The sequence below is a fragment of the Leguminivora glycinivorella genome, chromosome Z (assembly GCF_023078275.1).
Source record: "Leguminivora glycinivorella isolate SPB_JAAS2020 chromosome Z, LegGlyc_1.1, whole genome shotgun sequence".
NCBI lineage: Eukaryota > Metazoa > Arthropoda > Insecta > Lepidoptera > Tortricidae > Leguminivora > Leguminivora glycinivorella.
In genome coordinates, this window is record NC_062998.1 from 4,248,280 (window position 1) to 4,263,660 (window position 15,381).

The 15,381-nt window shown below is 41.0% G+C and overlaps 1 protein-coding gene across 1 annotated transcript in view; it reads right to left on the reverse strand.

The window, feature by feature from the left end:
- Nucleotides 1-560: 560 nt before the first annotated feature.
- Nucleotides 561-15,381, reverse strand: part of LOC125240901 (spectrin alpha chain-like) — a 74,249-nt gene continuing 59,428 nt past the window's right edge. The window contains 10 exon segments of the mRNA XM_048149067.1: nt 561-2,181; nt 4,322-4,491; nt 5,387-5,557; nt 6,458-6,607; nt 7,786-7,898; nt 9,201-9,315; nt 11,796-11,943; nt 13,166-13,279; nt 13,749-13,975; nt 14,807-15,011. Of these exon segments, the coding sequence (XP_048005024.1) occupies nt 2,053-2,181; nt 4,322-4,491; nt 5,387-5,557; nt 6,458-6,607; nt 7,786-7,898; nt 9,201-9,315; nt 11,796-11,943; nt 13,166-13,279; nt 13,749-13,975; nt 14,807-15,011 (1,542 nt within the window). The 3' untranslated portion in view covers nt 561-2,052.

The following is a 15,381-nucleotide window of genomic DNA, read 5'->3' on the forward strand; positions in this document are numbered from 1 at the left end:
TATGTTATATCATAGTTTATGAATGTGTTAAAAATAAAAAGTTTGTAAATATATAATTATATTTTAAATTAAATTTAAACTGTTTTACTGTTGTATCCCAATGTTCCCAATGGATCAAACATCTACTCTCACTCAGATGTGTACGGGAAGTTGCTAACACATTCAGAGATATGCCGGTTTAGCCGAATGACAATCGTCGACGCCAGACGCCGACAGAAATGCAGTCTGGCTCTGTCACGCTAATTCTCAAGAGCGATAGAGATAGATAGCTACGAAACAGATATTATCGGGAGCGTTTGTGCATTTGGTTACGTACCCTGTCTCGATAACACTGCCTGACAAAATAGAGTTCAAATGGAACTAATTTTTTTTAGCAACACTTACTGTTTCATACAATTAAAAGTGAATCAATAGTAGTATATCTTTGATGCTAGTTAAAAAAGGGCGCAAGTAACAAAAATAACATTTGCACATTTTTGACCCCTCACTTAGCTGTCAATTTTATATACGTATATATTGAGGAACGGTAACAGGTATAATACTTAAATAAAACTGTGATATTTAGATAAAAATTGGAAATAAATATTTATTGATTGTTAATAAATGGAATACAGAAAATAAAGTTCTTAGCGAGAATAAACATTTGTTAGCCTTAAGAATAGTAATAATTTAAATACTTTGTCGTATCGAGGCACCTAGTTGCTAACTAAAGAGCTGATAAGTGAGAAGGGGAGATTTCTTATCTCTCTGCTAGTTCAGAGAGAAGGAACGACATCCCTTAGTCGAGTAGGGACTGATCATCACTAAAAAAGATATATCATAACTTGTCTCACCTGTTATTTTGTAACAGAAAAAAAAACTTTACATAAAATCTACGTCACAAATTTTACAATATCAACAATCATTGTTACTAAAGACGGTCAACTAAATCTCAGCAGTAAACAGGCAGACTTAATTTTTATTTGTACTTCACTCAAGCTTAATTTGAAAAGACAGCATGATGAAATCCACGCAAATCAGTCCGTACAATAGTTACCTAGCGGTAAGCACTACAAAGCGACACACGGAACGCTGAGAGCGTTGCACTATACAGCCTCAGAGCAACACAACTATTTAAAATTTAAATGCCTTTTTGTTTCTTATACTGGAATATATGAGTGCTGATCAGATCACGCTCCGTGCAGTACTAAACTTTTAAAGATTATTCATTTTTCATCAATACTTGACTCGTTTCCAACTAACTTTTGAATGGAATAACATCGTCAAAATCCTTTAATACTATATATTTCTTAGTTTTAATAACTACTAATGAGTTATGGGAGAATATTTAGAAGTAAAAAGTGGAAACGAGTCATGTTATGAGTTATGACAGGAGAGGCCATAACAAATGCCTAAAAGACATTTAACACTAACTGTCCAAGCATCACATATAATGCATCATCAAATTGGTGACTTTAGAAATGGATTGCTCTATACACTCCTGCATTACCTGCATTACTCATGCACGAACGTATCTAAGACATGCGAATAGTGCAAGCGTGGACAGTTAAGTGTTAAAAATAGTTCCTTATCAATTAGTGAAAAGCTTTGAAAGGCATTGGCGTAAGATCTAAGCCAGGCCCAATCAAAGCACCACTATAAAAGTTACAAAAACTAACATTTATCAATCCAGGCACTGTCTTAGCCAACTAAGACCTGCCAGAATCGCACAACATACAGTCTGGCAAAAAATAGTAGAAGAGGGGCGCCACGGTCTGTGTACAAACCGTTTTGCATGTCTCAATAGTCACTTACGAGTATATTAGAATGTAACTGTTATTGTAGCTACTGCGCGCATCTTCGCGCAAGATCTACCCGATATGTCAATGAAAATAAACCCGACATAAAACAATTTTCATGTTTTAATTAGGATAATAATATATCGATAAACAAAAAAACTATGATTCGATTTCTACTACTTTTCGGCAAGCTGTAAAGGAGGTTGAGACATATAAAATGAACAGTGTTGTGTGTGTATAGTTTAATAAGTTAGTACTGCAGTGAGGCGGGCGTTTAGTTCTGGAAGAGCGTGCGTGTGAAGTCGATGTAGTCGAGCGCGTTGGGGATGGGGCGCTCCGTCTTCTGTTCCACGTAGGGCTTCATGCGAGCTACGCAGTAATCCGCCATCTCCTTCGTCAGGTTCTGTGGATAGATAGATAATATTTATCGTTTGCACCTTAATAAAAGATAAAAAGTTTTGACAGATAGATACACGGAGGTTTACTCGTCACTTTCCGTTCATATTCCGTTTAGATAAAGTCCTACAGTTAAATCTAATTTCTCGGTTCCCGAGATACAGGCTGCGCCTAGTTTGGGGCCGACGTATATAACCTTAATGGCAAAAATGTAATTTATGTTAAGTTCTGCTCGAAAAATGTACCTATGTAGATATAATTTGTGGCAAATAAACGATTTGTGACTTTGATGCGTCATGTTATTGGCAGAGTTGAGAGATAATTGTCTTAGCGGTTATGTGGTATTATTTCAATTAGTAAATGTACTTTAAACAAATATATGATACATTTATAACTGGGCTCATGTCAGTGGGTATTGAACTCGATTTAAATTAATTAGGATTCATACATACAGTACCTGTACCTGAGAGGTTATAAAACAAAATGAGTCACACAAGTATCACAACCACAGATCAATACAACAAGATGGCCCTTACAGGGCGACTCGCGGTCACCAAGCATACGACAAATCAGGTTTATAAAAGTTTGAACGCGTGCGACACCGATCAGTAGCGCCCAAGTATACGACCCGCTAACAGTGTCCGTGTTCGCTCGGGAAAAAATCTTAAATAATCAATTTTGGTTGCAAACAATGGTCTCTTACAGCATAAAGTGGTGTGGCAAGTCTTCTAACACTTCTACATGTAAAAAAGATGGAACAACATTCCACAGTTAAGTCAAATAAATTATTTTGTTGAATATTGTTTATTGTCCGCGGAGTTCATTTATACTGGTCAAAATGGTTGTGCTGAGCGGCGCCGAGGCGCGTCCATCCCTCTTTACCGAGTTAAAAATGTGATATGCTATCCCTTTCACGTAAACGACTAGGCATGGGGCCATGTTAGTTTATGTCTGTTGCGGGAACTTCGTACTGCCGTTCGTACCATGTGCTACCATTTTATGAAATATAAAAGAAAGCAGATTTGTAATAGTGAATAATTATCTAGAATCTGTAGAGTCTGTAGTGGTATTTAGTTCATTGATTAGTTTAGAATATTTAGTTGGTTATTTAACTTAGTAAACGTAAGTAAAAATGCACAGTTTAGTTATTAGTTACTAGAATGATTTTTATTGAGATGCTATCACAATTATCATCCTCCTTGCGTTATCCCGGCATCGGCATTCGCCACGGCTCATGGGAGCCTGGGGTCCGCTTTGGAAACTACTACCAAGATATGGCGTAGGCACTAGTTTTATGAAAGCGACTGCCATCTGACCTTCCAACCCGAAGGGTAACTAGGCCTTATTATAATTTAATTATAATATTATAATTTGTTGCAAAACAAATTCACCACAGTACTGGTACCGGTACCATTGTCTATAATAGACATGTCCCATTCCCATCCCTACTGCTAATCATAAAGGCGCGTCATTATTTGAAACGACCAATGGCAGCACCGTGCGCGCCCGCCTCACCCCGCAAGGATTGGTGATTTGCGTCTCGAACAATATCGCTTGCATTTGGCTTCTAGTGGGGTGTTCTGTGATCACAACAAGAATCACTGATAATTGATACTTATTGAAAACACTAGGTTTATTACCAACTGTAGCGAGCTCGCATTTTATGCATCATCATTGGCTACGACATCATAGCAGATGACCGTTGCAGTGATTTTATTGTGTGATCCCGGTACCTCGTCTTTGGCGGCTTAGTAGTCCCAAAGACATATATAACTCTGTATAGACAGACAGATAGTCTAATAAAAAAACGTACCTCAGTACCATACAGAAAAAGGCACGGTAGCCTAGATGGCATTACACCATTGGGGTACGCTCAGCTAGATGGCGCTAATATTAATATTTGACATTTTAACACATATCAAGCTAAGAATATAGGCCAAATTGTCAAAACTGAGGTTCAAAAGTTTTAAGCATGTGGCAAGAGATGGCAGTCTATGCACTGTGAGGAGCATACACCTGCCGTGTGTGCGACGAGGGGTCCTCTTTCGAATTGGGCTATACAGCCACGAACGCAAGTGTCGTAAGGATGCTGCTTAAATCATCTGTCATAGATGCAAAGGCCTATAATTATAGTGTTCCGCACTCACCGCGTACAGCTCGTCCTTGGTGACGTAGGCGCGGTCCTGGTGCGCGGTGATGGCGCGGAAGGCGTTCTCGATCTCCTCCGAGGAGTGCACGTTCTCCGTCTCCTTGCTGATCATGAACGCCATGTACTCCTGGAGGGACACCTGCCCGTCGCGGTTCGGGTCCACCACGTCTGTTGGAATCGATCAAATTGTTATACATTTATCCAGTTATTTGTAACATCAGCAAAACGTCCCACTTTGCCGCTTGACGTAACGAGAGTACGCTATGAGCTATCGGCTATAAAAAACGAACAAAAGATAGTCGCTCCGATGTAAATAAATAAAAGAGACGCGATTTACACGTTCGTCGCGAATACCTTATACAAATCACTCGTTTTTTTTATAGCCGATAGCTCATAGCTTCCTCGCTTGTGGTGGGGCCAGTGCCTTAAGATACATGCAAATATCGTGCAACACAATAAAAAATACTCATAAACACATTAAAAAAATCCTGACTCAAGGTGCAATAAGCGAGACGACTAAAAAAAACTAATTAGTCCGTCAGTTAGATTATCAAAGAATTTCAGACACGTATTTTTCTTTTTCTCGTAAACGAAAAATGACGACGGTACGGTGCGTTGAAGTTTCGCGTGACGTCACGCCTAGGTACAATTTTTACTTAAAAGTGACGTCACAAGCCCCCACTCCGGCGCTTTGATATACATCTTTGTATTTTTTCACTAATTAGATAAAGTGAAAAATATGTGTTCAGTATTTTTGGACGATCTAACTGACGGACTAAACAGAATGCCATTTTTTTTATGTAGTCGTCGTTCCTTATTATGAAATGAAATGAAATATTTATTTTCCAAGTAGGCATATTACAATGCGCTTATGAACGTCAAATAAAGCTACGCCGGCTCTAACCCTACGCCTCAGCCTCGAGAAGATTTCAGTCCCCCCTCAGTTGGAGGGGGGTATCCACTATGGGACCGGCAAGAAACTCGGCGGGCCACTTCATTCGTAGCGGCTTATCAACTAAACGTTTATGAATAAGGGGGTAAGTCTGTATGTGCGTGTACTCACTGAGTATAGCCTCGAACTCGGGGTCGGGCTGGCCCTCCTCCACCATGGGCAGGTCGTAGCCGAGCGCGCGCAGGCACGACTTGAACTCGTGGTGGTTCAGGCGCCCGGAGCGGTCCTTGTCGAAGTGCTTGAACATCATCGAGAACTCCTTCAGAGCGTCCTCGCTCACGCCTGCACGAACGATACGAAATATTAGATAAGATTAGAATTAGGATACCTAGCCAACAGCACAATCGCTAACTTCGTGATGTCGTTAGTAGCTCCAAATACTATATACTATAATACGTGCAGCTTCTGACGTTTCCCATACAATTGAGCGGCAACAATTTTACTAGCGCCATCTAGCGGTTCGAGTTGATCAAAGTAGTTGTTCAGACTTTTATTTGAGTAAATTAAAATAGAAAGTGCTATTACTTGATCTACTTTAACATTTTTAGACGGAATAAAACAAAAAAATAAGAATTTGTAATTTTTTTTAATTTTATGCTGTATGAAACTAAACTATTTTGATCAACTCATGCCGCTAGGAGCGCTAGTGTGCCTGTTGCCAACTTTGGCACCGAGCTGCACGTATTAACTCGTAGAGTTTACATAGTATTTGGTAGCTCTCCCTATCACTCTTCTGCTTTGTTGCGTCAACGATGGTCATTTCGGCAAGGCCGGCAGTGTTGCCTATATATTGTGAATCTTGAAACATTATATTAAAATCTGCCGCGGCTCACTTGAATTATTAAAATTTGTGGTATTCAAAGCAGCGAGCAGCGAGTTTATTTATAATAATTAGGACGAATTTCTGTTGGAATTTGAGATGAAAACGTCCTTATTGCACTAGAAGCATAAAACCCTCTAGATAAAGAACGCAAAATTTACCACGGCGCATGGGGGCATGATTACCCCACGGCGCATAATTTGGGAGCCCTTGCTTTAGATTATGTTCATGAGGCATTTATTATTTCAAATCACAATTATTCAAATTGTTATGGCGGCTCCATAAGCTTGGAGATCATCGAACGACAAACACGAACGTATGAATAGCTGTTTTGGCTGTTTCGTGTTTGTAATGTTACTGACCTGAGTGGTTCCTGGCCTGTATCTGTTGCTCCAGGTTGTGCTGCATGCGCATGGACAGCTGGTCGAGCTGGTCCCACTGCTGGGCGAGCCCCACGGTGCTGTGCTCCGTGTAACGGTTGTCCAGGATCAGGTGCTCCTCAAGCGCCGCACCTGTGTAAAGTGGTTATTAGGCATAATGAAATTACAAAAAATGTTTTTCAGTACAGATGGTGTTTTTTTTACGCACTAGTGCGAGAAGTGGTTCATTATATGCCAGGTCGAAACTTCGGAGGGCCTTCTGTACTGAAAAACGTCGTACGATACACGTGTGAACACAACATGATTGAAATCGAAACGAAAAGGAAATTCGTAACTCGTGTCGATTTAAAACACTCCCTTCGGTCGTGTTTTAATTTATCGCCACTCGTTTCAAACTTCCTTTTTTACGCACTTGTATCGCTGCCTTGTATTTTATGCCACAGTCCATTTTCATTTATCTCGATGCTATATGTAACAATTTTTTTTATGTCTAAAAATAGCTTAAACATGCGTTGTCACTTGTTTTCACTCGAAACCCACTTTTTTGTTCGAAGTCAGATTAGACACTGTGATTGGTATGGTCTGGTTTTGAATGATTCATGGGTTGTTTCACTAAACTTGTTCATATTATTGACCGGTTAATAGAAAGTGATTGTCTTTTCGTTTTTGTTGAACTTCCGATATTTCGACACAGTTACATAGTTCGACTTTAAGTTCTTGCGCTTTGTACACATATTTAAGTCGCACACATTAATATATCTATCTATCTGTGAGATCATGTAATTGGCTTTCTGAATCATATCTTGTTGTATACTGCTAGTTTTATAGCTGTTGGTTCTCCATAACATAAATAAATAAATATAAACGAATATCGGGTAGTTTTGTGCTGTTTACATCTCCGGTGATACTTTGATGGGACGTCAGTCTTCCGCGATCACGGCCAGTGAAACCTGGCCGAAACATTGGAAAAAAGGTAGGTAAAATAATGTTAAATAATCGCGTTCGACCTGTGTGTGACTTTAAATACAGTTACATATATCACGGTCCGATGATCAAAAAAAGTTAATCACGGTCTTATATCCCCGTCAATCCATACAAATTCATACTAATATGTATTATAAATGGGAAAGTGTGTATGTCCGTCCTTCACGGCAAAACGGAGCGACGAATTGTAGTGATTTTTTAAGTGGAGAGTGGCAAAAGCTAGTATAACTATAGTAAGTGCGATAGGGACGGCCAGATGTTTTATCATTTATCGCGCGACCATAATTGCCTGCCTGGTGTTGTGAAATAACAGTGGTGGTAGTTACCCAGTTCCTCGAGACGGCGCAGGTCGGCGCGTCGCGCGCGCACCTCGCCGGCGCGCTGGCGCAGCGTGGCCAGCTGCTGCTCGAGCGACCCGGTGCCCTCCATCATCGATGTGCTGCGATATCATTCGTACAGTGAGTCTATGACTTTATCTTCATACATAATATTAAGCTCCACACACAGTGAGGCAATATGCTGGCGCTGCAAATGTCCGTACTTCAACCGAAAAATCATCGGGCGAAGCACGTTCTGTATTCCGTTTGTCGTTTTAGGCAATAGCCTCGCATCGTGCCTCGCTCTGTACCGAGTTTAGATCTGGCAGGCAAGCATGGTCGCGATAAATTATAAAACATCATGCCTCATGTTTTTATCATTTATCGCGCGACCTTGCTTTTACGCCTGGATATTGACATACTGACTGTCAGAATGAAGAAGGGTACATACATATTTATAACATTTTGTGCATTTTGGAATCAATTGACATTTTATATACTCTTTCTAATTCTGAATATTTTTATATTACAACGTAGCCTTAATTTAATAGTTGGTTAATAGAAACAAATAACCGATTTCAAAACTAATAAGAAAACTATAAGATAACGTAATACTTAAACATTAAATAAAAAATAATGTTTTCATTTAAACCCCGCCATGACTGTCACTGACGCCTCTTTTTTAAAATCGGCTACACGCAAATGTTACACATCGATTATTAGTACATCAAAAATAGAGATATACAATTGAAACGCTGCAAAAACCGTGTTTTGACGCACAGAACGACAATAAAAGCATCTCCCTATCACTGAGGCCTTCGTTGGCCGTCATGTGAGTTATGTTATGTTACTCGAACAGCTCCGGCGGTACTTTACCCGTCCCAGCCTAGCAGTTGATACCTGTGCATCAAGGCGTTGTTAGCAATCAAAATAGTAAATATTTTTTGAATTTGGCTCTTTGTACTAGTCCCAGCAAGAGGAAGTAAGCTATTATTCAATTTATTCTTTTCTAACTTTCCGGCTAAGTTAGTGGTGGACAAAGTACGGCTCACGGGCTATATCCGGCACTCCACCGGATATTATCCGGCACTCCACCGGATATTATCCGGCCCTCCAGCGATCCTACAAAATAGTGTGTGATATGGCCAGCGCTGTGGTAAAAATGAATTTTTAGTGTAAATCTGGCCCTCCTCTAAAGTTCCTTCAAATTTAACGGCAATGAGAAAAGTTTGCCTACCACAACCACTAAGTAGTTTGCAGGCAGTGCTGCCAGTGCTGCTTGCAATTTTATCACTTATCTACGAGAATAAAGCATCCGTCACGTTCTGGCAAGTATGGCAGTGACAGGTATCTTATCCACGTGGATAAGTAATAAAATTTGAAGCATAATCGCCCGCCTGCAGGAATTTAGATGATATACTGACCGGGTCTCGGTGAGCCACTGGTGGAAAGCGTTGGCGTGCTTGGCAAACTCCTTGCGGAGCTTGTCGTTCTCCTCCTGGCGTTGGGCCTCCTTGGTTAGTTCGATGTCGCGCTCAGCTGCAAGTTGATAACACAGTTAAGTCTGGTACTATGAACATAACACTAAATTGTCGCGCATACATTTAACTCGCGTATCGCCTTCGACCCGTAAGACTTCAAATATCTACCTACTATGAGTATCAGGCGACAATAAGTATACTTATATAGGTAGTTAAATTACTCTTCCTCCATCCCTTAGTCCCGGTTAACGTGGTAGTTGATAAGATTGTAGCGTATCCTCCTGGGGTTCAATGTACGTTAAATAGAATTGAGTTGCTATTGTTATCATTCGTTCGATTTTCAAACAAAAGTAATGCAGCCCTGTTTTATAGTACCACTAGCTTTTACCCGCGGCTTCGCCCGCGTAATAAAAGTATTCATTAAGATTTTCATTTGGATCCGTAGGGACCGTAGGTTTCTCTGTAGGTATATTTATCTGCGATTATTTCGATTGCACATAATACTTTTGCTTGCAATGATTGTAGAAATATTACACATCGACCACAGCGTAGGTAATTCTATATACGCTGGGGAAACCTTTATAAACATCCCACATAGCCCGTATTTCGACACTATGATCGGTGGGTAAAAAGTACTTTTTTCTATTATCCCTTACAATTTTTTACATTTTGCTTATACTTGTCGCAAACGTAATCTTCAAGCAAGCAAACAACGATCGTCTTAGAGCACATTGATTGTAAGAGACCGCCGACCGATTATCCGTATCCCTCTAACGATACCCATATTATCCGTATCCGTATCGCTATCGCTAACGCTATCGCTATCGCTAACGCTATCGCTATCGCTATCGCTAACGCTATCGCTAACGCTATCGCTAACGCTATCGCTAACGCTATCGCTATCGCTATCCCTATCGCTATCCCTATCGCTTTCCCTATCGCTATCCCTATCCCTATCCCTATCCCTTATCAAGATGTTTAATGATATAACACTTTAAGTTCTCGCGCTTTGTACACATATTTAAAGTCACATACAGGTCGAACGCGATTAATTAACATTATTTTTACCTTTTTTCCCAACGTTTCGGCCAGGTTGCACTGGCCGTGGTCGCGGAAGACTGAAGTCCCAGCAAAATGTCACGGGAGATATAAACAACACAAAACTACCCGATATTAATTTATATAAATGTTCGGGGTAGACAAATCAATATAATCTACCCGCTTTTAGTTAATGTTTATTTCCCACCATGTTTATTTTAAAGGTAAAAATAATGTTAATTAATCGCGTTCGACCTGTATGTGACTTTAAATATATGTTTAATGATTTCTTATAAAGTGCTAAAATATAAAGTTTCATGGTTTTATCATTTAAAATTAAGAAATCCCATACAAACTTTCAACCTCTTTTTCAACCCCTTCATCCCTTTTTTTCGAAATAAATAGTAGCCTATGTTCTGTCTCAGGGTCTAAAGATTGTCTGTTCCAAATTTCATCAAAATCGGTTGCGTGGTTTAAGCGGGAAAGCGTAACAGACAGACAGACAGACAGACAGACAGACAGACAGACAGACAGACAGACAGAGTTACTTTCGCATTTATAATATTAGTATGGATGGATTGATTCAAATTAGATTGGCAAATTTTTTGTGTGGTGGGTCGCTAGACGGTATAGCGATGTTTGTATTTCTATCGCAAGTTCTTGAACCCATACAAAGCACAGACATTTGTATATGGACGATTACACGCGAATCATTTCCATGCTGTGTACATGCGACGCGTGGACAACTGCACGCTCAATGTGGTAACAACTGCGACGATTGCGTGTCCGCTCTCTAGTATTAAAGGTTGACCAGAAATATACGACTTTAGTCAAAAGGCGCTGTTATTCTGATGTATGCGGTGACAGTTCAGTATATTATAGGCTTGTGTAGGACATGTACTAATAGTAAAAAAGATACGCTTCCCTGCACTGTACTAGACCGAACTACTCCCAAATGATTCTGTTCTCTAGTACATTTAGTACTCAGACACGCGCAACAGAATGGGAGCGAAAGGAACGAAGAACCGAGAAGTGACAATGACAACAAGCGATCCGTGTGATCCGACCGCAACCGAACTAGAACCGACTGACCCGGACCGAGAGCGCGCGAAAACTTACTTACCCATACTTACGTTACTGTATAGCCATATGCACAATTTGTCTCTCGCTCTCTCGGTGTACTACTGTACTAAATGTCCTAAAAGAACGAACTAGTACACTTCAGAGATCGTACTAGTACTACTACTCGTTGGGAGCGATCTTTTTAGTGAACAAGCAGGCACATCTCTATTTTTTTTTATGGGATAGGAGGCAAACGAGCAGACAGGTCGCCTGATGGTAAGCAATCACCGCCGCCCATGGACACCCGAAACACCAGAGGTGTTGGAGGTGCGTTGCCTTCTAGTATATTATGAAGAATATAGTTGTAATGAAATTCCGCCACATGGCACGTAGTCATATATTTAAGGTCAGGTACAGGTTAAATGTTCAGGTACTGACCTATGATCTTGCGCAGGTTGCGCCAGGTTTCCTCCAAGGCCTCCATGGTGAACCAGGTGTAGGGGTTGGCGCCAACGTTGAACGACTTGATTTGCTCGTCGAGCGCCGCCAGCGCTTCGAAGTCGCTTTGGGCGGACGAGAGTGACGCCTGCAGTCAAGATAGTCGTCATTAAATGTGTTTCACAGTTCTTTGATGATAAATTGTTAACTCTTGAAATTATGCAAGCAACAGGGACTAATACAGTTTGTCCTTAGCTAGTTTTTCACGACTTTAATTAACAACACTTTTTGCCTATAAATAGCCACTGAACTTCTAAATTCAAACGTGTTTATATATTTTTGAATACGCCCCGGTTTTCCTACAAATTATACGTCTTTTTATTAAAGTTGTAGGATATCATAAAAAACAGCGTATACAAGAATAACAACAGCAAAATATATATTTTTTGTAAACTCTACAGAAAGTCTGTATTGTACAGTTCTCGACATTCTGACCTCGCAGGGCTATTTTTTTTTTAATTAGCCTCTTTTGTGTCCCACTGCTGGGCAAAGGCCTCCCCTCGCTTTCTCCACTCGACCCTGTTGTTGGCATTTTCCCACCATTTTGGGTAGAATGCGTCCAGGTCGTCCCGCCAGGGCTATAGTCTGTAAAATCTATTATTTTTTTAAATCCATGCCTTAACACCTTCGCTGAGGCAATTAATGTAACTCGTAATTAACCATGCTTCGTATTGTCCCGGATTTGTAAGTTCACATTTTTGACACATTTGTTTTGAAGTATGTTGCGATGTGGCCAAGACGTATCGTTTGCCAAATCTAACTATTAATTTCGAATTGGTTGAATCGATTAGGCCCTATGTACAAGGAGGCGCTTAAACAAATATACGATTTCTGTCAACTTACTGAAATGTCATTTGAATCGAAATGACAGACTCAGCCACAGCACTAGTTTAAAAAAATGAATGATAAATGACATAATAAGTAAATCCTGCGTAGTAAATTAATATCGTAAAATACTCACAAACGAAGATCCGCAAAAATGTAACATGTGTTAGATTATGTTTAAATATTGTTTTTAAGTACTTGATTTTTTTTAATGTTATTACAGGATTTTATTTAAAATTTCATTAGGTTGCGCGAGTTTACGTTTTGTGGACGCTGTCATGTGTCAAAAAGAGGTTCTTACAGCTCTGGGACAATAAGAGGTCTAAAGACCCCCCTGCCGCAGTGAACGTGTTAACGGTAAACGACCTGAAAGCTTTAAGGGCCTTTATATACAATCCTGATGGTAAGGACCTCATTGAACTTGAAGTATAACTTAATGGAGAGCCTGGAAAGTTTAGTAACTTGTAGTGACGTAATATACTCGCCTGGAACTGCGCGTGTGCGTCGCGCAGCGCGCGGATTTCTTCGATGGAGTTGCAGCGCACCGGGTCAGTCAGGTCCTCTTCGGCGTTCTCGAACCACGAGTTGAATGCCGATGCCTGTCGGATGGAAACGAAACGTTAATAAGGAATTTCGTTAGCCAATAGGATGATGTTGTTGTGTAAAAAAAAACGTTCAAAAAACATTATATTATTACTCGTAACATAATAATGAGTACCACGATCGAATAATGCATACATACCTGTATTTGCGCATTAAGAGTCGTGTATGTTTTCGATTTAGACATTGGGTGACTTTGTTACATCAATCCAGCCTGGCTATTATGCTACAAATTTTATCAGTTATCCACGTGGATAAAACATCTGTCACTCTCACACTGACATACTTGCCAGAACGTGACGGATGCTTTATCCTCGTAGATAAGTGATAAGATTGGACGCATAATAGCCGGACTGGACAACAAAGGCTTTACAATCTTTACATTTACATAGTGAGCAACAAGAGTTAATTTTGGACTTGGCGTTAGTTGACGTGTTTTCCCTCAAAATACTACTGTGCTGGAGTTACCTTTTTCGCGAATGTGAGGTACAACTCCTCGATCTGGCGGAACTGGTCCTGCAGTTCCAGTAAACGCTGCTTGCGGGCCGCGGAGTCGGCGAGCAGCTGCTGCCAGCGGGAAATAACATCCTGGTGGCGTTTGACGATGGCCGGGGTTTGCTCGTGGTTGGCGGCCACTAGCTGCTCCTTGAGGGAGGTGATGTTCTGGATGCCCTCGTGCTCGAAAGCGGCAAGGCCTGTGGAAACAATTTGTATCTAAGTTCTGACTAATAACCAGAGATCGGATTTTTGTGCGTCATCTCATACTAAAAGTCATTAAAATGACGTAAGTCCCTAAGCATGTTCTCTGCTAATAACAGGTAAATAGACGTTAAGGTGTCTGCCTTGCTTGCAAAGTAAGCTAAATTGTTGGCCTAGTATTTGATGGTAGCCCACCTACATCGAAGGTTATCGATTTTAAATCCAAAGGTCCTTTGGAAGCTCACGCACTGTACCAAAGAATTAATAAAAGTACTAATAACCTAATCACAAAATTAAAATTTTGAAAAAACCCCCGACCGCAACATAGTAGACCGATTTTGATGAAACATGGCTAAGAACACTCCCGACTAACTCAGCTTTCAGACAAAAAAAAACTAAATCTAAATCGGTTCATCCGTTCGGGAGCTACGATGCCACAGACAGACACACACACAGACAGACAGACCAACACACAGACAGACAGACAGACCAACACACAGACAGACACGTCAAACTTATAACACCCCTTCGTTTTTGCTTCAGGGGTTAAAAACAGAAAAAACACTCCCTCCAACTCCGACGTGTGACAGCGGTTCAAGGTAGAATCGACATTACGAGAGCCGAACGTTGCCGGAATCGCCCGGCCGAGACTGTAAGCCGTTACGGCTCAGCCACGACATTGGTCTAAGCGCGACAGCGGTGAGCGGCGGCCATATATTGGAGCGACACAGCGATGGGACTTTTCATTCGCACGTATGGCTGCCGCTCACCGCTGTCGCGCTTAGACTAATGTCGTGGCTGGACCGTAAGGTTAAATAGAGACTCACCGGCGTCGAAGGTGTCCTGCTTGGTGAGCAGCGTCTGCACGGTGGAGAGGTCGCGGCCGAACTCGTCGGAGCGCACGTGCGTCTCCTTGTCCGCGATCCACGACTCCACCACGTCGGCCTTCCACAGCAGCTGCAGGTACGCCGAGTTGTCCACGAGGGCCGCCTTGCGGCGCGCGGCTAGGCTGGTCAGCTTCTCCAGTTTGGCCTGAACGAAAGGTAACACATGTAAACATATAATAAAATTGCATCTCACTAGGTGATGAAAGTTCTTTCCTTTAAACTAGAAAAGAGGAGCAATATTGAAAGAATCTTGTACGAATAAAAAAAATATTATTAAAAACATCACAGGATATCATGTCAAGTGGTTATGGCGTTTCTAGGAGCAATTTAAAATCTCCAATATGCCACATATTTCTCGAGGCTAGAGGCAGAGTTGATACAGTTACAGGTTACTAAAATACTGATACCTGTAACGCGCGGATGCGGTGTTGTAAAGCGTCAGAGTGCAGGTTGCGGTCAAATCGCGTGCGTCTGCATCGCTGGACAATTTCGACCTCAAGCGCCTCTTGTCTTAT